This window comes from Acipenser ruthenus, chromosome 54, assembly GCF_902713425.1.
Source record: "Acipenser ruthenus chromosome 54, fAciRut3.2 maternal haplotype, whole genome shotgun sequence".
NCBI lineage: Eukaryota > Metazoa > Chordata > Actinopteri > Acipenseriformes > Acipenseridae > Acipenser > Acipenser ruthenus.
The window spans coordinates 2,838,101-2,860,005 of NC_081242.1; the positions used below are offsets into that span (position 1 = coordinate 2,838,101).

General features: G+C 42.2%; 1 protein-coding gene across 1 annotated transcript; it reads left to right on the plus strand.

Annotated features, from left to right (window-relative positions):
* Positions 1 to 402: 402 nt before the first annotated feature.
* On the plus strand, positions 403 to 21,180 carry prmt5 (protein arginine methyltransferase 5). Its single transcript, XM_059016857.1, has 16 exons — positions 403 to 603; positions 2,006 to 2,124; positions 3,288 to 3,373; positions 3,765 to 3,899; positions 5,828 to 5,940; positions 6,162 to 6,211; positions 6,908 to 7,071; positions 7,496 to 7,657; positions 8,392 to 8,469; positions 8,644 to 8,702; positions 8,906 to 9,028; positions 9,287 to 9,462; positions 11,745 to 11,948; positions 12,511 to 12,627; positions 18,965 to 19,029; positions 20,015 to 21,180. Exons 1-16 carry the CDS (start codon positions 512 to 514, stop codon positions 20,165 to 20,167), a joined length of 1,896 nt encoding a protein of 631 aa, XP_058872840.1. The 5' UTR covers positions 403 to 511; the 3' UTR covers positions 20,168 to 21,180.
* The last annotated feature ends 725 nt before the right edge of the window (positions 21,181 to 21,905 follow it).

Consider the following 21,905-nt stretch of genomic DNA (forward strand, 5'->3'; position numbering starts at 1 on the left):
GCGTCAGCCGCACGAAGAGCACAGGGTGTGGTTTTCACTAACTCTACCGTGCAGAATAAATTATTTTTTGTCTATGGGTAAATATCGGGACTTTATGCCTATGCATCGGGACGCGGGACATTTGCTAGGAAATCAGGACTGTCCCGACAACATAGGGACTGTTGGCATGTATGCTTTTGGGGCACCGTATTGCAGTTATACCCATCTCATATAATTACCCTTAGTTGTACCACAATGGGTTACTGTCAAGCTGCCTTTCCTATTAATACTGTGATTGGATAATATAAGAACGGGGAGGGGCAGGTATACTGACAGCAACTCTCCAACGAATGGGTTCTCCAGCTGTCAATCTTCTTTTCCTGGACGCGGATTGGTGGCTTCCCCCATACGGGACCCGGTGCGAGGTGTCTGCCATTTCGGCTCTGGCTCTGGTCCGGTTTACCACGCGAAGGCTCACGCGCTGCTGTTTGAACCTCCTGAGTCGCCGGCTGCGCGTGTGAGTCTGAAGAAGATGGCGTCTAGCGGGAGTCGTGTGTCCAGCGGCCGGGATTTGAGCTCTGTTCCCGAGGTCGGAGACACGCTGGGAGCCATAGCCAGACTCGGGTAAGCTTGAACCTGTAATGCGTTTAAGGTAATTTCGAAAGCGCCAGTATTTAAAAAAAAAAATACAGCGCCGTTGATTTCACAGAGTAACGTTAACATTAGAGACAGAAGGCCCGTCGTAGTGTAAACACATGTGCATCACAAATTCTATGATTATTAGTCTTACTCGTAAGTAGTTTATGTGTCATAGTTTTTTAAAATAAACAAGAACCATTTGAAGGATTTGTGTACAAAATGGGTCACATTTAATCGCCGCTAGATAATCTTCTTATCTGCAATGGTGTTTAAGTTGCATATAAATTACTAGTAACATTGGGTTTATATATTTCTGTACTGTCAGTATCAAGAGATGGAAATAATACTCCCATGTCATAGAAGTTTGATCTCTTCCTGGGTTTATCATGAATTTAAGAAGATACACCAGAGCTTGTTAACATAGTACACTGGCTAATCAAGCGTGTACGCATACTAAAACTAAGAAAATCTGGAATGGGGGGGGGGGGGGATTTCCATTCCTGAATACTATTGTAATGAACTATTACTGTATATGTCTGTTTTAATTATACATAACATTTTATGTATTTATTTTTTCAAACAGGTATTCTATAATATTCGAGATACTGATTAGGGTCCTCCTACATTAGTAATGCATGCGCTTTATTTTAAAAATTAATTGTTTTGATTTATTGTAATATATAATTATCACAGTTTGTTTCTGTAATCATATAACATTGCAGGACTGCAACGTGTTTTTATATTTTCTTGATGCTATTAAGATTATTATTATTATTATTATTATTATTATTATTATTATTATTATTATTATTATTATAAGTATTAAGTATTATTTAATATTGCATAGCAGTTTCGCCCGTTCCAGGTTTTAATACGAGCTTGATAGGTAACAAGCTTAGGTGTGTCTATTAAACTCATAGTAAAAACCAGCAATGGAGCAAGCCTCTATGCAACGGGAGTCATATTTCGATCCATCAATATTAATAATTTGTTTCAAAACAAATGTTTACTTGCTTTAATTATATTAAGTGCTAAAATGTTAACTTGGCAAAGAATGGTCCACATGTGACATTATTTTAAAATAATTCTAATTATAATACTCTATTTATTTGTATTATTGTTATTATACATATTAGCAGTAGAAGTAGTTGTGTTACAGGAGTAGTATAACTACTAATAACAATATTAATTAATAATACAAGCATACTAAAAATACCATTGAGGATTTTTAATTGGCTATTTGAAATATTCAGTGCGATTTATGACTACTGATATTTGAGCATTGGTCTCAGAATCACAGCTACAGTATAACCCTCTTGGGTTTAGTTTCAGTTCTTGCCGCGCCGCACCCTCACTCCTGTCGGCTGTGCCTGTTTTTCTCCCGCAGGTTCGATTTCCTGTGCATGCCGATCTTTCACCCTCGCTTCGGGCGGGAGTTCTGTGATGAGCCGGCTCAGTCTCGACCCGGCGCACACACACGGTCGGATTTGCTGCTGTCTGGACGAGGTGAGCACAGGAAATAACGTTCTTAATGAAGTGACTGTAGCTAGCAATGATTGCACATGACTTCCATGCCATCTATTACAGGTCTCGCATGTGCAGTTTTGAAAGAACCACGTGTTTTAGCCGACGCATGTATTTTCATTTTAAAACATCTGGTACTACAGTAGGTTTCAAAAAAATCTGTTTCTTGGCCTTAGATTCCGTTAGTGTTGCACAACAACTAGTGTTGCGTTTTTTCAAAACTTGTAATCTGGACAATAGTGATCTGGATTTTGATCCTGGATTTTGTGATCGAAATTACTTTTAAGAAAATTGATTTCGTAATCGTAATTATTGTTAATCTGGATAAGTGTAATCCAGCTGTGACATTTTCTGACAAACCGGATCAAAACGATCTAGATAAAAGTAATCTTGATTACAAAATCTGGATCACTGTTATCCAGATTGCAAGTTTTGAAAAACCGGCCCCTGATTTTACCCAGAACATGGCATAGAAACTGAGAACTTTCTTTAACCTAAAGTAATACCAGATATCCAGTTTTAGGACTGCACATTTGAGATCTGTGTAGCTAAAGGAAGTGCAGAGATATAAATAAGACTCCTGTTGCATAGCAGTTTGATCCATGCCTGGTTTCACTGAGTTTGACACACCTGAGCTTGTTACCTATACACACTGTGGTTAATCAAGCTCATAGTAAAACCTAGAATGGGTGAACTGCTTTGCAATAGGAGTCTTATTTCCAGCAGTGTTCTCAATGCATCGATTTAATAAGGTGCTTTGACTGAGTTCAGGAGTTGCTGTTCCGTTCTAGTTTCCTGCCATAAACATATGTAGGCTAGATCAGCAGAAGTGTTGTGGGTTTTTTTTGTTTCAGCGCCATCTAGTGCACAGCTATTGTACTGCCAGCAAAACAAACCTGATTCAGTGGCAGATCACTAGGTGGCGCTGGCTGTTCTATAAAGACACTGACTGATCTAGCCTGCTTTAGTCAGTCACAACTGAAGAGCAGCTCCTGAACTCAGACAAAGCAACACAGACTTATCAACAACAACAAAAGTGTGAGTAATTATAATAATGAGAAGCACTTCATAGAAAGGTAAGGGGACAGCAAGAAAGCTGAATCTGAAGCAACTGCTACAGTAACTTGTTGTTTCTCTTATTCCAGATTGGAACACTCTGATTGTGGGAAAACTCTCCCATTGGATCCAAGCAGATTCTGAGGTGAAAACCATCCGCAAGAATTCAGAAGCGGTGAGTCTTTCTGTCCGTTCCTGGAAAACTAAAGTAACCCACAAAACCAAGGTTTATACCAAAAGCAAAATAAAAACCTGAATATTATGAAATCTACCCACTAGAATTTGTCTGAATGAAATTCAAAAGCATGGCCTTCCTCATGCCATTTATTGGCGTGAGGATGGCCATTCAGTGCCCGGCACTTAGGATTCTCCAGACAAACTCAAAGCAGCTCAGTGCAAGGTACAGCAGATTTACAGAACAATGGTAACTCAATATTATATAAAAGTAGAGTATGCAGGCTGGCAGAGTTTAAATGTCACATTGTTTATTGTCAGCTGCAATCACTTTTAAGGACCCTGGGGAACCCCTAACCTCTTTCTCTCTCTCGCTCTCTCTCTGTTGACAGGCTCTAGTTCAGGAGCTGAACTTCGCTGCCTATCTGGGTCTCCCAGCCTTCATGATCCCGCTGCGACAGGAAAACAATGCCAACCTGGCCCGGATACTGCTCAACCACATTCACACTGGCCACCATTCATCCATGGTAACTGGGAGGAGCCTTGAGGGGGGTGGGAGGTGGGAGTAGTCTTGAGGGGGGTGGGAGGTGGGAGGAGTATTGAGGGTGGTGGGAGGAGTCTAGATTAGGGGTGAGGGGTGGGCGTGTAACTTAAGTGTTACAGAACATCCTGCTGTGTCCCATGTTGTGCGTATCGCAGCGTTCTGTTATTTTTTTTTTTATAAATTGTCATTGCCAGTTATTTAATATTTTCTCCCCAATTTGGAAATGGCCAATTATTTTTAGGCTCAGCTCACTGCTACCACCCCTGCGCTGACTCGGGAGGGTGAAGACGAACCCAGGCTGACCTCCATCAGCCGATCGCTTTTTTTCACACACCATGCAGCCACCCAAGAGCTACAGTGTTGGAGGACAACGCAGCTCTCGGGCAGCTTACAGGCAAGCCCGCAGGCTCCCTGCCAGAATACAGGGGTAGCTGGTGCGCGGTGAGCCAAGGACACCCTGGCCGACCTAACCCTCCCTCTCCACGGGCGGCGCTCGGCCAATTGAGCGCCGCCCCCTGGGAGCTCCCGTCCTCGGTCAGCAAAGGAATAGCCTGGACTCAAACTCGCGACGTCTAGACTATAGAGCGCATCCTGCACTCCACGTGGAGCGCCTTTACTGGATGTGCCACTCGGGAACCCATACAGCGTTCTATTTTTAAACATGCTGCCAACTTTTGTAGTTGCACATCACGGTTTATAAATCAGTCAACCAGGGAATATGTTTCTTAACATTTACTTGTTCGCCAGGAGAGACATTTCTCCAAAGGATCGCAGTGCACCCAGGTCACGCTCCGCCCTCCTGCAACAATGCTGGTTTTCTTTTTGTGCATAAGCATTGTTGCAGGAGGGAACGTGAACTGGATACGTGCCGATGTTTACAAGGAAAAATCTCTCTCCTTGCAAACATTCAGGAGTAAAAATTCCCTAGTTTTATTTTCCCTTTGTGTTAAAAAAAAACAAAACAAAACAAAAAAACAAAACAAACACTGGATACAATTAAGTTAAAGCGATGTGTTCTAAGCACTGCAGCGTGGAACATGTTCACTTCTTTCTGAGCTCTGTGTTCTTCAGAGGGTAGTAGTAGTTTCCACAGAGACATTGGTACATGTTCTACAACACTGATTTTTACGTTGTGAACGGGGGATTTTCAAAAGAAAACGTTTCATGGTAAGCTTGTCTTTGTCTATTTCTACTACCATTATTTATATTGTGTACTGTTTTGCATGTTAACTTTGTTTTTTGTTTATCTGAAATAGTTTATCTGAAATACACAGGAAAATAATGTAACTGTTTATGCAATGTGTAAAAACCGCAGATGTTATGGTTGAAAAACGCTGATTTTGAGATGGTATGCTTTTTAAAAATGCACATTTTTAAAAGGCTAGCGCGACTGCATCTCATTAAATGGTATTAAGATGCAATGCGTGATTCTGCAGCTGTCACTAAATAGACGTTTTTCATAAACTCATGTCTAGTTTATATAGATTACATTCCAAAGTACTGTAATCTATTTGTAATAAATATTTTAGTAACAACCTTTTACTTAACTGCAATGATTATGGGGGGGGGGGGGGGGGGTGGTGGAGCGAAAATGTATTTGAGCAGTACAATCATCCTGTATTTATTCAAACGATTATATACAGCTCTAATACACACTGGGGTTAATCAAGCTTGCATGGGTGAAACTGCTGTGCAATAGGAGTCTTATTTTCATCCCTGAGTTACGCTTACTTAATATGAATTTAAAGAATCGGTAACGTAAAAATCGAGTCTGTCTATACATCTAGAGAAGCGCTTGTCCAATTTGTGATGAAACTTGCTAAGGATCTTCTTTAGCACAAGCTATTGAGAGTAAGAATCTGGGGGTGAATTTGTAGGATATTTTATTTTGTGATTTATTTTTAATTTCAGTTTTGGATCAGTGTTCCACTGATGGCGGCAGAAGATGTGCGTGATGACATCATCGAGAACGAGCCAATCAACCGCAAGGATGACGGAAGTGAAGATGAAAGGACCTGGCAGTGGTGAGTTAGACATCACAGTACACAAGTGTAGTAAAGCACAGAGAAGATGATGAACCAGCCCCTTCTAAAAGTGTAGTGCTTTGGTATCCCCTGGTAAAAGCACAGAGACGTATGTAACACAGGCCAGCCAAAGCGTTTTTATGGAAGAGCCAGTATGTGCAGTTCAGAAAGATGCAAATTAATTTATAGCACACATTTAATGTCTTTTTTTTTTTTTTCAGGTGGCATTCCTTTCGTACTCTGTGTGATTACAACAAACGCATCTGTTTGGGTAATAATGATGAATATTGATGTAATACGAATAATGAGTGTAGATGTGTCATTTATAACAACTAAATACTCAATACTGCTGAGTTTTTAGAAATAGAAAAAAAAATTTAATGTCTTCATTTGAAAACATTGAGAGACTTCTAGTCAATGTGTCATTGATTTTATTACATTTCTTTTTAATATATCTACATAGCTTCAATAGTTCAATAGGCTCCAATAATCTTGCCTACTGTACACTTCAGTTCATTATATAGGTCTCCAAATGTTCAGGTTAGCAGAGAGCTTTCATTTTAAAATAGCTGGTACTACACTAGGTTAAAGAAAGCTTGCTTGTCCTGCCTTCCTGGAAATGTGTTACACTTGCACTTCCTAGTTCACCCCAGCAATGTCTTCTGGGTCACTGGCTGAAAGCATGTTAGTCAGTTAGGGAAGCAGCAGCTGGTTGGCTATTGAAGGGGTGGGGATAAGTTCACCCTCCAGGTGACCAAGTAAGTGCAACACTATCTGAAAGCACGGCTTGTGCAAACAAAGAACTAAGTGTCTACCATGTTTGCTATTTGACTAACGAATGGAAGTGTGCAGCAGGTAAGATTTATGGAATTTTGTCAGCTACAATCACCAAGTAAATAAAATGTTATGATCCATTTTATTTCTTTTTTTTTTAATCGTTTGTTGAATTGAATTCAATTTTCCCCAGCGATCGAGATTGGTGCAGATCTGCCCTCTGAAGCTGTGATTGACAAGTGGCTGGGAGAGCCAATCAAAGCGGCCATCCTGCCCACCAGCATCTTCCTGACCAATAAGAAGGGCTTCCCGGTGCTGTCCAAGCTGCACCAGCGAATCATATTCAGGCTGTTCAAGGTATGCAAATGAATTTGCTCAGAACTTCAATCAGGAACTGGAAGATATTGGAAGTGTCCTTTTTCTTCTAGTTTCTACCTTTGCAGTGTTTCCGATTGAAGTTCTGGATGACCGTCATTACTCTGTCTCTGTACAACAGTTCAATTTTCACATGTCTGTGGGTGTCACTTTCTTTCCTTTCTAGTTGCAGCTGATATCTTAGGCCACTCAGTGTGTCTGTTTGTGTGTCTGTGTGTCTCTCTCTTTCGCTCCAGTTGGAGGCTCAGTTTATCTTCACAGGTTCAAACCTCCATTCTGATAGTCTCTCAGTGTGCGCCAGTCTCACTCAGTGTCTGTCTCTGTTTCTCTCCATTTGGACGCTCAGTTCATCTTCACAGGTTCGAACCTCCACTCTCATAGTCTCACAGTGTCTCTTTCTCTCCAGTTGGACGCTCAGTTTATCTTCACGGGTTCGAATCGTCACTCTGATAAGGAGTTCCGCTCCTACCTGCAGTACCTGCAGTACCTCAATGAGAACCGCCCCGCCCCCAACTCCTATGAGGTCTTCGCTAAGGGCTACGAGGACTACCTGCAGTCTCCACTACAGGTCAGCACCACTCTTTGTGTGATCTGGTGGTTAAAGAAAAGGGCTTGTAACCAGGAGGTCCCTGGTTCAAATCCCTGCTCGCTCACTGACTCATGTGACCCTGAGCAAGTCACTTCACCTCCTTGTGCTCAGTCTTTTGAGTGAGACATTGTTGTAAGTGACTCTGCAGCTGATGCATAGTTCACACACCCTAGTCTCTGTAAGTCGCCTTAGGTAAAGGCGTCTGCTAAATAAACAAATAATAATTGACAGATGAAATGAGAGCCTTATCAGTTCAGATATGATAGACAAAGAGAAGGAGATGTGATCCCTTTTATTGGACTAACTACACAATTAATCACAAACTTTCAAGACAGAGGTCCAGTAAAAGGTATCACCTCTCCTCTTTGTCTATTAATATCAATAACATTTATAGAAAGAGCCAAGTTAATACTGTGATCCATTTTACAAAAGGTACCAGGTTTGTGTGTTGATTTTTTTAACGCTGGAGTGGGTTGTGGTGTTCGGTGCACGGGATGACATCTGTGCTCAGGACAAGATGTACTGGAATTCTGGCTACTTAGCTGTGATTGTGTGATTTGTAATTGCTGATGTGGGAGAATTTATTACTGGCTGTTTGTTTAGAATATTCCCCCAAAACGTCACTATTTTACACCTTAGTTCTGTACTAGTTGCTAATTGTCTGTCTTTTCTCTGTCTGTCTGTGTGTCTCTCTCTCTCTCTCTCTGTCTCAGCCTCTAATGGATAACCTGGAGTCCCAGACATACGAAGTCTTTGAAAAGGATCCCATCAAATACTCCCAGTACCAGCAGGTGAGAAACCAGTATGGACCAGTTAAAAATAAGTAGAACACTTTTTTGATTTCAGTTCCAGTAACAAACTTGTGTTCTTTCATTTTCCTTCCTTTTGTGTCACTTTATCCTTTCCTTTGTCATTTTCTTTCTTTTTTCTTTCTTCTTTTTGTGTCTTCCCCTGTTTTTTCTCAGGCAGTCTACAGATGTCTGCTTGACAGGGTCCCAGATGAACAGAAAGACACCAACACACAGTAAGAGAATCCGTCTCTTCCCTTGTATTTCTAGATTGATTCATTAACGAGCATACAGCTTCAGTATACATCTAGCCTACAACACATGTATCTATGGCAGGCAACTAGAACTGAAGAGCAGCTCCTGAGCTTATTGTCAGTGCTACATAGACTAAAAAAATAAACACAGTAATTGAGTATCTCTCCCTCTCCTCTCCTTCCAGGGTGCTGATGGTTCTGGGGGCTGGTCGGGGCCCCCTGGTCAATGCTTCTCTCCGAGCCGCTAAGCAGGCAGAGCGACGCATCCGAGTGTACGCCGTGGAGAAGAACCCCAACGCTGTCATCACGTGAGTCTGGTTGTCTGTTTGTACGTCCGAGTATCTGCGTCTATCCTGCCGACCTACGCCAAATTACAGGTTTAGGTGTTGTATTTCAGTACAGTACAGTCACCTGTCTGACTGTGTCTAATGTCCATGTTAACAGTATTTAGTGATTTAGATGGGCTCACTTCATTAAAATCACAAACTGTATTAAATTGAAGAAAGAAAAAAAATACTTTGACATGCTTCGGTTACACTCATTGAAGCTCTCTCTCTCTCTCTCAGGCTGGAGAACTGGCGCTTTGAGGAGTGGGGTGACCAGGTGACCGTGGTGTCATGTGACATGCGGGAGTGGGCAGCGCCCGAGAAGGCTGATATCATCGTGAGCGAGCTGCTGGGGTCCTTTGGGGATAATGAGCTGTCTCCGGAGTGCCTGGACGGAGCGCAGCACTTTCTCAAAGGTGAGCTGACCGGCCACTTAAAATCCAAGAGCCAGGTTTCCGTACTAGCGAGAGGAGACTGTACTCCCTAATAATGATTAGGGGCTCACTGGGAATCGATGAATCATTATGCTTTCTTTACACAATATATCGTAATGGAGATCTGTATTGTTTGTATTGTGATACCAGACCACAGCATGTCTCCTTGTAGCTCACCAAGTGCTTCTTGAATGAAGTGGGTTTTAGAATTGATATGAATACATGCTCTCCCTGTCATCTAATTTTTGTCTTAACAGAATGCCCAATTTAAATTACCGTTTGATTTTACTGTGCATCATGCAAGCAGACCATCACATGCATTGTGATGTGTGTTTCATTCTCTTGCACTCTTTACTGTGTCTGTCATACAAAGAGTGCAAGAGAATGAAATACACTCAACTTCAGGGATGGAAATAAGACTCCTATTGCACAGCAGTTTTATTATTATTTGTTTATTTAGCAGACACCTTTATCCAAGGCGACTTACAGAGACTAGGGTGTGTGAACTATGCATCAGCTGCAGAGTCACTTACAAATACTTCTCACCCGAAAGACGGAGCACAAGGAGGTTTAGTGACTTGCTCAGGGTCACACAATGAGTCAGTGGCTGAGGTGGGATTTGAACCGGGGACCTCCTGGATACAAGCCCTTTTCTTTAACCACTGGACCACACTGCCTGTTTTACCCATTCTAGGTTTTACCATGAGCTTGATTAGCCACAGTGTGTATACAGGGTTCTAGACTGCAACTAAAATAGTTGCCAGTGTGACTTAAAAATAATTTTGGCGACAGTATTTTTTGTTATGGGCCGTTGGCTCATAAACCAACATTGGGGAAGAAAAAAAAAAAAAAAACTTAAACACCAACAAGCAGCACCTGTTTGTTTTTTTTGTTCTTTTTTTTTCGCTCATACGCAACACATAAATACACCAACGTCTTAACGTGCAGTGCATGTGTGAGAGACGAGAATTTGTTGATGATGATTCTATTGCACGGCAGCTTATAGACGATGAACCGACGGTTACCTAGTTACGTTAAAACATGTATTGTGAGTTTTGAACTAAAGCAGGGCCAGAAAGCAGAAAACACAGAAGCGCTAGGGACTACGTTATTGCAAAGAGTTATGCCAACCCAGACACCAATAGCCAGGTTCATGCTGCTGAAGAAAATGAAGAAAAAACATTTAGGGAATTAAATGAAGTTCAATGCTACTTACAGATTCTGAATATGAGATGACACTATATCAGGGACACGCAACCCGCGGCCCGTTTTATCATCTGACTGCAACCCAGTGGATTTATCACTTATGAATAGATCGTAAATATTTTGGCTTTGACTTGTTTTTTCTCATTTTTTACACAAAAAGCAACACACTGTTTTAATTTGTACAGCGGAGCTAAAATTAAAAACGGCTTCAGCAAGCAGCTATTTAATTTGCTTTGTATTATTATGCAATGCGTGTGTATGGTAATAGTACAATATTAATTCTTCATTTTTAATTGTTTTGTATTTTTTTTGTGTCTCGTGCAGTACGAAAAAAAATTAACAGTAATTCTACGGGAAATTGCCTATTTATATGCCTATATGTATTGCAGCTAAGGGTTAAACTCTGATTATTCTTTAGTAATCTGTGGCCCGCTATAAACATTAGGTTAAACTAATTTCCTGTATATGCGGCCGGTAATAAGTTTGGTTGCGCACCTTTGTTGTATATTCTTCACTAGCATAAGTTTAGGCTAAATTTGAGCTCAGAGTACAGTTAAGAAAACACTACAAAAAGGAAACAGAGTTCACTTTTAAAACATCAGATATAAAATGACCCCATGAGGGTGAGGAAGTGTTACAGCAACACTTTGAGGACATTTGCAGTGGCAGAATAGCAGACTGGAAGACAGGCAAGGCAGAGCAAGTCCGCATCACAGCATAAATGAACAGTGAGGCAGCAAACATGTAAGTGCAAACATTATGTTTCTGTTTTGTATCATTTTAGTGCTATAACAAGCTTTTTTTTGTAATTTAAGCAGTTGAATATGGAAACAATCGGATCACTCAAAGTGGCACCCAACATTTGGAGTTGGCGCCTAGACTCTTTAGCCTAGGAAATGGATCAAACTGCTATGTCTTATTTCCAGCCCTGTACCAGTTAATGACTTGTGTTGAGTGGCTCCCTCTGCTCAAGTTGAGAGTGTGTTTAATTATTTTACACACTTTTAATGTGTCAGAGGGTCTGGAATGAAATGCACCCCCCTGCTCTGTCTCCCCAGCGGATGGGGTGAGTATCCCCTGTGATTACACCTCATATCTGGCCCCCATCTCCTCCTCCAAGCTCTACAACGAGGTGCGAATGTGCCGGGAGAAGGACCGTGACCCCGAGGCTCAGTTTGAGATGCCCTACGTGGTGCGGCTGCACAACTTTCACCAGCTGGCAGAGCCACAGGCCTGCTTCACATTCCGCCACCCCAACCCAGGTGAGAGAGACACCCCCAAACCCCTTAACCAGACCCTGACAGTACCCCAACACAGGTGACACACCCAAACACTGACTGGTGAGAGACACAGGCCTGCTTCACCTCTGCCACCCCACCCAGGTGAGATACACACCCAAGCTCTGACGGTACCCAACACAGGTGAGACACACACCCAAACCCTGACAGCACCCAACAGAGGTGAGACACACACCCAAACCGACAAGATGAGAGACTCCCAAACACACTTTCTTTGCTGATTCGATAATAACCGCTACTCCTCTTCTCTCTCAGATCTTGTGATTGATAATAACCAGTACACCTCTTCTCTGAAAGATACATACAGCAGAGCAATACACACGCAGAGACACACGCACACACACAAATGCAATGAGACACACACAGACACTGAGATACATGGATTGACAAAGACACACACTGGGACACGCAAACACACACACACAGACACACACACTCTCACTCTCTCTCTCTCTCTCTCTCTCTCTCTCTCAGATCCCATGATTGATAATAAACGGTTCTCTCTTTCTCTGTCTCTTTCTCCCAGATCCAGTGATTGATAATAACCGGTACTGCTCTCTCCGGTTCAATGTCCAGTGCAACACGGTGCTTCATGGTTTTGCTGGGTATTTTGAAACCAATCTCTACAAAGACGTCACGCTGAGTGAGTAAACACAACAGCACTTGAAACCTCCCTGTTATTAACCCTTTCAGGACCAAGCATTTTTCAGTGAGATGCTCCCACAGGACCAGCCGTTTTGTAGCTGTAGTTGACTCTCCTTCCTATAAAAATGCACTAAAAACCTATTTTTTTTACAGTAGCATCTTGGAAATTGTGTCTTTTTTTCAGAACACTGGGGAACATTATAAAGTACTTCAGACACCATATAAACTTTTTTTTGTTTTGTTTTTTTAGTATTATGTATTCTGCTTGGGGCATAAATAGACTGCAGCACAAATCTCAATATCATTTTTCTTTCAAGACTGCTGCAATTATGGACGCAGCGACCTTGAAGGTTAATGGTTACGTTTCTATTTCAGGGAACCAGGGTTATGATAATAACCTAACGTTCCCTATCAAGTACGAAATGTAACCATTACCTAATGAGTAGGAATACCAAAGATGTCGCAAGGCAATTATTGCAGACAACTGGAATGCCTCAAGCTCAGCCACCTTGTGTGTTATCATTAGGAACCCCAGTACAAGTAGCTGGAGCTAAAGAAATTTGAAGGAGAACTCCCCTCTGTTTTATGCTGTAAGGGTCAACCCTGAGGCCCCTTAACACTCTCGTTCCAAAACCAGGGGTTCTATCAGCCGATAGAACCACGTAAAAGTATGCGGAGTAGCCCACACCGCTGCATCGCAAATGTCCTTGACAGATGCACCCTGGAACAAAGCCCACAAAGTCACCATGCTCCTGGTGGAATGGGCAGTGAGTGTCTCTGGAGGGGGCAGGTTCGCTCACTCATTGGCAGTCTTAACTGTGTCTGTAATCCATTTTGTCAGCCTCTGTTTAACAGAGCTTTCCCATGGGACTTGGCCCCATAAGACGAAAAACTGTTCAGACTGCATCCATCTCTGAGTTCTGTCCACATAATACGCTAAAGCCTGCGCTTGGCGAAGTGTATGGAGCTGTCTCTCCTTGTTAGACTAGAAAGGAGGCGGATGAAAAGCCTTAAGCTCCACCATCTGGTTAATGTGGAATGCCAAGATGCCAAGATGGTTTTCGGCAAAAAAGCAGGATTGGTGCAACACGTAACTTTCGACCCTGGCTTCTGCAACAATTAAGCAGGCTTTTGCAATTGAAAATGCTTGCATCTCACCCACACGCTTAGCGAATGTGATAGACAAATATTTCAGCTCAGCTGAATGCAAGGGCTCAAAGAGAGGCTTCATAAGCGCTTCAAGCACCACGATTAAGCCTCCAATGAGGGACAGTGTCCTTCGTAGATGGAGCACCCTTTAAAGATTGCCCCTCCAGGAAGTGAGCTCCTGGGGAAGACTGAATTAGTCTTAGTATGGCAAGCCACAATGGCTGCCAAATAGACCTTTAATATAGAAGAGGATTTCCCCTCATCAAATACGTCCTGTAAAAATTGCAGTATCACTGCCATGGGACAGGTCTTGGGGTCAAAACCCTTGGGCCGGCACCATGTTTTGAAACACACCCCACTTGTACCCATACTGGGAACATGTGGACGCCGCTTTGGCATTCTGTAGGGTGTCTATGACCTTATTACATAACCCTAGATGGCTCAAATGTCGCTGTTCACGGGCCAGACCCAGAGCTACAGGCTCCATGGGTCTGGATGCCACAATGTCCCCCACGCCTGGCTGAGCAGGTCGCAGCATTTCGGCAATCTCCATGGATGACCGCTCACGAGCTGTATCAAGATTGAAAACCACAGTCTCCACGGCCAATAAGGGGCTACTAATAGCACCCTGACCCGGTCCTGCATTATTTTTTCCAAGCACAGCGGGTGCACGGCGAGGGGAGGAAAAGCATACAGAAGCTGCCTCGGCCACTGGTGTGCAAAGGCATCTATTGCCAGCGGGTCCCCGGCTCCTGTTATGGAGAACCAGAGGGGACAATGGGATGAATCCTGGGAAGTCCACTGATCTGTGAGACCGGTGACCTTTCTCCTCCTCTTTTTAGAAAAAGGGGGAGTGAGAGGCAGAGGAAGACCGTGCCATTCGTTCAGCTCTTCTGCTCTCCCTTGGCACAGCGCCCTCGAAGGAGGATGCAGCCATCCCCTTAAGAGATGATGCTAGAGAGCCCTGTCCTGGTCATGGACCGCTCCACGGAGCTGCTAAACACCTGTTTCTCTAGCATACATTTAGAGAAGGACGCATAGAACTCACAGAATCTGTGGTCTGTGAGTGCCTCCTTTGCATGCTCCTGTCCCGAACAGGAAGAGCACCTGCTTATCCTCTACTGGGAGATTGGCCTTGCGAGGTAAAAACCCTGGCATGATGCAAGCAGTGAACTCTGTGACAACTGCTGCCTCAATCTGCTTAAGCTGGCACTTTTATTTAATTATTTATTTATATTAGTACTTTTATAGGTGCAGTACACTGTACTTGCTGCTAGATGCCACTGTCAGACAGCACACGCAGCAAAGCTGCAGGCAAAAGTACTGTATTTAAAAAATATAAAACGGCGTGAAACTGAAACTGTCCGCTGGTCTTGGACCAGAGAGGGTATCACTGTTTTGTACCACAATACCCCTTTTTTAACCAAGTCTGTTCTGTGTTCAACCTTGGTTCATCACCGTTCAAACAGTAAAATGAACCGATCGGTCCCCAGTCGCACAGTGCCTGAACACTAGTGCTGCTGTGAAGTACCTTGCGGTTCAGTGATTGCTAGACTCAGTGGTGGTACGCTCTGTACAATACCGTTCGGTGGTGGTACATTCAGTCCGATACCTTAGGTACAGTCGGGTTCGGTGGTACCCTCGGTATGGTACACCTGGTACGGTTTGGTGCTACCCCTGGTGGTGGTTCGCCACTTGGTGATGGTACACTTGGTCCAGATAGCAAGCAATCAGACCCGACACAGAGCTAGCCTGGCAACTGCGTAGTGAATCGGAGTGGAAACCTTGTTCATTATACAGAATTTGCACCGGCGGGAACTGAATAGGCCTGGGCCTACAGTTACCACTTAAGCAGACTATAGGGGTGCCCACCTGTGGCGCTTCTGGGCCGACACAGTCCTAAGACTAGGGATGTAAATATCGTTTAATAAAAAATCTATTTTATACTATGATTTCTATCGGTTAAACGTAGTTTCATCGTCACACTAAGTACCCTTTAAATAAGTACCATTTCCACATATATTTATTTAGTGTCTGTCATGCATTGACGTTTGTTTACCAAACATAGTCAGCTTCGAGCACAAATCCTCTTTTAATTGCATCACGATTGTATCGCATTGACGATATGTGTACCGGAACACCTTCTAAGTTTCTATTATCTCCTTCATAATTAATCTCGATCCACTAGAGGAGACACTGGTTTCACATAAAATAAAACACCATTAAAAAAAAAAAAAATGCACGTTACCATCTCATAAACTTAGGGTAGCAATCAACAATTCATTTTTCAAGATTCTTGAATCCATGCTGTGAATCCATTTTAAAAGCAAGTATGTAAAATACTTTTTTTCGTTGCTTGAAATGACCACAGATAAACTGCGACTTTAAGAAACTGTGCCCACAACTGCTGAACTAAAACATCTTAGTTAAAAAAATAAAAAATAAATAAACCACTGTACTCCCCAAAGATGAACAAAAATGTAATCTGTTATCACAGAGCAGCGGTTCTCAAACTTCGCTGCACTGTGACCCCCTAGTTGTAGCAATAAAAATGACTGCAATATTTTACAGCCAGCAGTAAAAAAAAAAAAAAAAAAAAAATACAAGTGCTTCTAGGCTGCCACAGTTTACGTGATCGTACCAGAAGGACAGCTTCTTGATCCAGTTTTCAATTTTGTCAGTGACAGAAAAGATAAATATATCTCGTCCTTGGAGTGATGTGTTGAGAATATTTAAGCGATCAAAAATATCTGCCAGGAAACCAAGCAAAGCAAGCCGTTTACAAGCTTATCAGGGATTTTTTTTTTTTTTTTTTTTACTGCTGATCGGGTCATTGTTGTCGGCACTTGTATTTTTATTTCGCAGGTATTCGACACATAACTTTGTTTTGACCGCTCCATCTTTACACTCTTCCCTTTTCAATTTTGACGCCAGCTGCTGTGCTCCGCGTACGAACACCGGAAATCGACAGCTTGAAACTAGTTTGGTAGATTTTTCAGTCGACTAATCATGCCTAACCTGACATCATGTGTTGCCAAATAAAAAAGTTACAGGCAGAGGAGTTGCAGAGTTCAGAGGCAGTGCGTAAAGAGCACATGTTTCTTTTGGATATTTACTTTTAAAGTACAAAATGCTGGACACTGTCATTTAGTATTCTATGTTAATTATTATGTAAAAACGGTGAGCATTTAGTTATCAGTTTAACCGTTTTACCTATTGCATCCCTACCTAAGATTGGGGAAAACCATGACAGCCTTCGCAAGGGCACTGCATGCAGAGACCAGGGCGGCAAAAAAACACTACTGGAGAGGCTGCGGGCAGCCAGACCTGAAGCAGAGCTGAACCCAGAAACTGCTATTGAATAAGGATGGTATCCCCGTTCGATGTACAGTGTACCGGCAGGAACAGGAGCAGATCTGAACCCACAGTTACCATGGAAGCGATCTATAGGGGTGCCCACCTACAGCGCCGTTGGTTAATCCAACAGTCCAAAAACTGAGCCCTAAAAGTCTTCACAATAATTCTGCAAGCAGAACTAATGTGACAACGAGACACTGAGGGAGAGAACTACAAGCAGTTTTAACCCAAAGCACGCGTCTCGGTCCAACACGGAATTTCTGTGAAAAGAAACCGAAAAATACACACCGAAAAACAATTTTTGCTCACACAAAACAGTAAACACTTGATTACCCTTTAATTTATGTATAATTTTCATAATAAAAAACAATTTTTATTTTCAACTTCAACGAAGCTAGCAGCCTGAGAGAACACAAGTAGCCGACTTAAGGTATTCGATCCCAGGGAAGGGGGGACGGAGCCGCCAGCTTCATGCGGAGCACAAGGCTGCTGAGGCACTACCAAAAACCACGGCTGAGTGCACAATACATGTGAACAGCAATTACTATAGTCACATAATATAATGTAATTATAATCGCGTTAACAGTAATTACACAAGCGAATAAGCAGGTAAAAGTGTATTCAACACTTATCTGTTCGTAGACTCTTGATCAGGTCAGATAAAAGGAAAAATGATATTGAGATCTGTGCGTGCAGTTATTTATGCTGTCGGGGGCGGGCTTGACCGCATCACGGGCTCTGCTGAGCAGTCTGTTATATCTATTCAGATTACAAGTTCTTTAAAGATAAATACCCATTAAGTAATGGTTGCATTTCGTACTTGATAGGGAACAAAAAACCTGTTCTTTTACTAAGTTTTGTTGAAAAATATTGATGTTTGGGCAGATTACAAGACATTGTTTCACCCGAGTGATTGCAATGACATAATACACGTTTTATTCTCTGGGTCTTTATAAGCAATAATGGACACTACTCCTTTTTTTTTTTTCTCAAAATAAATATTTATAAATAAAATAGTAGTTATTCGTAATAAGGGGAAAAAAACGTACCTGATACATTTAGTTCATGAAATAGTATATACTTGTATCCACTCGTTTCTTGGTATTTAAAAATGTAGTCAAAACATATATTAAACACGACAGAATAAATATTCTAATATAATAAGTCCTATGTCAGATTTACAGTGTTTCCCTTTTTTTATTATTAGCTCTAAACAAGTTCCTGTGATGTTTTGTTTATGCTTATGTCTCTGCCTGGCTGCTGTAAACTGTCCTTTAGACACTAAATGCCCCTCTGACGTCGCACGAAAAAAAAAAAAAATCATGAAGTGAACGTCAGTCCCTCCCCTATGCAGTGATATGCGTTTCAAGCCTGTACTGCAAAGTACGCTGGTCCTGTAAGTCATCAAGTGCTTTTTTATCGTGTTTACACGATCGCAGTCCTAGAAGCCCACTTCAGTATGATCGTGTTAAAACACGATCCTGGTCCTTAAAGGGTTAAAACAGATCTATAGATGTTTCCATAAGTTGAGTTTATACAAGTGAAACAGCCTACATGCTATTTTTTTATGTTGGTCTTTGCAACAGGATTCAGAATTACTGTAGTCTGCATCTTGCGTTTCAAACTACTTCCCACCCTTTTCCAATCATTCGATTGCAGGTAGTTTAAACTGTAGAGTGAGTTTTATGTGCCCTCTAAAGCCTGTAATGGATGAAACTGCAGTATGAGTCTTATTTATATCCCCGATATTGTGTGTGTCTAATATATGTGTGTGTGTGTGTGTGTATATATATTTTTTTCTTATTGTATTTTCCCCGACTCTCCCTCAGGTATCCGTCCACAGACTCATTCCCCAGGCATGTTCTCATGGTTCCCCATCCTCTTCCCTCTCAAAGTAAGTGAAAGATTAAACGTCACAAAAAAAAACTCCCTTTTGAATCGGATGTGTTATTATTGTGTTAATCGAGGCAGCAGTGGTGACATATTTGAAGAGTCAATGCTGTTTGAGTTAGATTGACGACTTCAGATAGTCCACCCACTCCTGATGAGGAGACACTTGAGGTCTTGAAACTCAACTTGCTTCAATTCTACAGGCAGATGTGCTGCTGGATTTCAATTAATGTTTGCGTGTACAGCTATGACTATTATGACCCTATAGAATTAACTCATTTTGCTTCATAAAGTCGAATGAAACCTGCTTTATAATGTTCTTTTAACATCTTGAATTGCATACCCATTGTAGTTTTCCATGTACATGTACAAATTGAAAAATGTGACACTTTGAAATCTAACATGAAATCCTGTACAACTCTTCTGGATTCCGGCAGACACTTGTGATATTATTTTGTAGTTTCTTTGATTTACATAATGTTAAATAACTACACACACCCCACCCCAGTTGTCTCAATCCTAAAATTATAGGTGATGCTAAACTTTTGGCAATAGCTATATGTGTGTGTAGGTATGTCTTTATGTATAATTTTTAGCTTTGTTTATTAGTGTTAAGGACCCCCCCCCCCGTATTCAGTGTTAAGCCCCCCCCCCGTATTCAGTATTGTCCCCCCCTGTATTCAGTGTTAAGTTGCCCCCCCCTGTATTCAGTGTTAAGGCGCCGTCCCTGTATTCAGTATTAAGGCGCGTCCCCCCCCGTATTCAGTATTAAGGCGCCCCCCCCCCTGTATTCAGTATTAAGGCGCGTCCCCCCCGTATTCAGTGTTAAGGCGCCCCAGTATAGTTTGTATATAATCGGTTTTAAAACCCCCATCTGCACTCCTTGAATTCAAACATGTTTTCTTAAGTCTCTGTAAATCCTTGCTGCCTGTCAGTGTGTGACAGGCCAGTGTTGACACTCCAGTTTGTGTGTGTTCTGCCTCTTGCAGCAGCCGGTCCTCCTGGCCCGCGAGTCTGAGGTATGTGTGCGGTTCTGGAGGTGCAACAACGGCAAGAAGGTGTGGTACGAGTGGGCCGTGACCGAACCCGTGTGCTCAGCAATACACAACCCGGCAGGGCGGTCCTACACTATCGGACTGTGAGACCAGAACCACGACCCAGTAACAAGAACACACCCCATCGGACTGAGACCAGATCCACGACCAATGACAGCACGCATACCATCAGACTGAGAGGGATCAGAACTAGAGCCGCACAAACCAATTCACATGATTCGGATGGAGTTCTCCATAGAAGTCAGGTGGGAGTCATTGGTGTCGATCAGGCTGATTTTACCATTCAGAGTGAAGAAACAGCTGCCTGGGTTTGTGATTGATCACTGCTTTTCTTAAGACTCTGGAGAACAGCGATCCACACAAACCTAAGCAGCTGTTTCTTCGCTCGTTTCACTCTGAATGGTAAGCGACCCTCCCCTGATTTGTGTGGAGAACTCCATCCCAATAATCTAAGAATTGGTTTGTGCAGCTCCAGCTCCAACAGGATAGGACTGTCAAACAGAACCACTGACCCAATATCAACAACACATCATCGGACTGACAAGAACCACAGTTCTACAAAACTGAACTGTTCACAAGAAGTTGGGCACTAAGACCCATTCACTCACTCACTGTCAATACAAACAGAACCGAAAGTATGACAATCATAGCTCACTCATTCCTAAGCTAGCAGGTGGTATCCAACACTAAAACTTGGGTCAACAAGACAAACTTTTCGGTCAGTGCCGCCTTCGGTACACTGATGAAGCATTAGAGCCCAAATGCTGGTCTGTCCCCTGTAGTTTTGCTTTAGAATTGAGATTGAGTTCTGAAGTTATACAACTGGACTGTGAGACCAGAACCTCCAGTCCAATCTTCTCAAACTTAGTGGTTCCGTTTGTATAAATCTGAGGAGAACTTGTTTCATAGCTTAGTCCCATTTGCTTTTTGTGTCTGCAGCGATTATGTTATGAAAGAATTCAAAAGTTAGTTTAAAATCATATTTGATCAGATCTGGGTGTTTTTCTGTTTAAGAATGTTTGTTTGTTTTTTTTTCTAGAAAATAAACACAATTAAAAAAAAAAAAAAAAAAGTTTATGCGTTGCATTATTCACCTACCATAGCACTGTCAAAAGGGTGTCCACCATGGGACTGATTCACCTGCCATAGCACTGTCAATAGGGTGTACAACATGGGACTGATTCACCTGCCATAGCACTGTCAATAGGGTGTACACCATGGGACTGATTCACCTGTTTAAAAACTATAACAAAAGGTTACCAGAAATCCTAATCTAAAATTACTGTTAAGTTTCATGCTCTTTATTGGCGACAGTGTGTGTTGTAAGGGAGGATGATATACAAAGGAAAATGTTGCGGGAATTATGAATCATTGCTCTCTTCCTTCCTGTTACTCTAACATCATCTGTGACTAGGCGTAGTAAAAAAAAATAAATAAATAAATAAAAATAAAACATTCATATGTGTATCCCTTCTTTCTCTGTTTCTATAGTAACACACTCCCCCACTCATTTCCTCCGAGTCTTGCTGTCTCTGGCTCTGCAGTGCCCCATGGCTACATTCTAGATCCACCAGGGGAGTTTTACTCTGTAGGTATCTGTGTATCTTACTCCGTATGTGTGTAGCGTTCTTTTCTCTTGGTCTCGGTGTGTGTGTCTCAGTCTTTGTCTCTGTGTGTGTGTATGACCGTCTAGCTCGCTCGCTCTCAGTGTGTGTGTGTGTGTATCTCAGTCTCTAAGTGTGTGTCTGTCTCAGTTTTTGTGTGTCTTTGTGTAAGTGTGTGTGTCTCGGTCTCTCAGCGTGTGGGTGTTCCGTGGGTTTTGAAG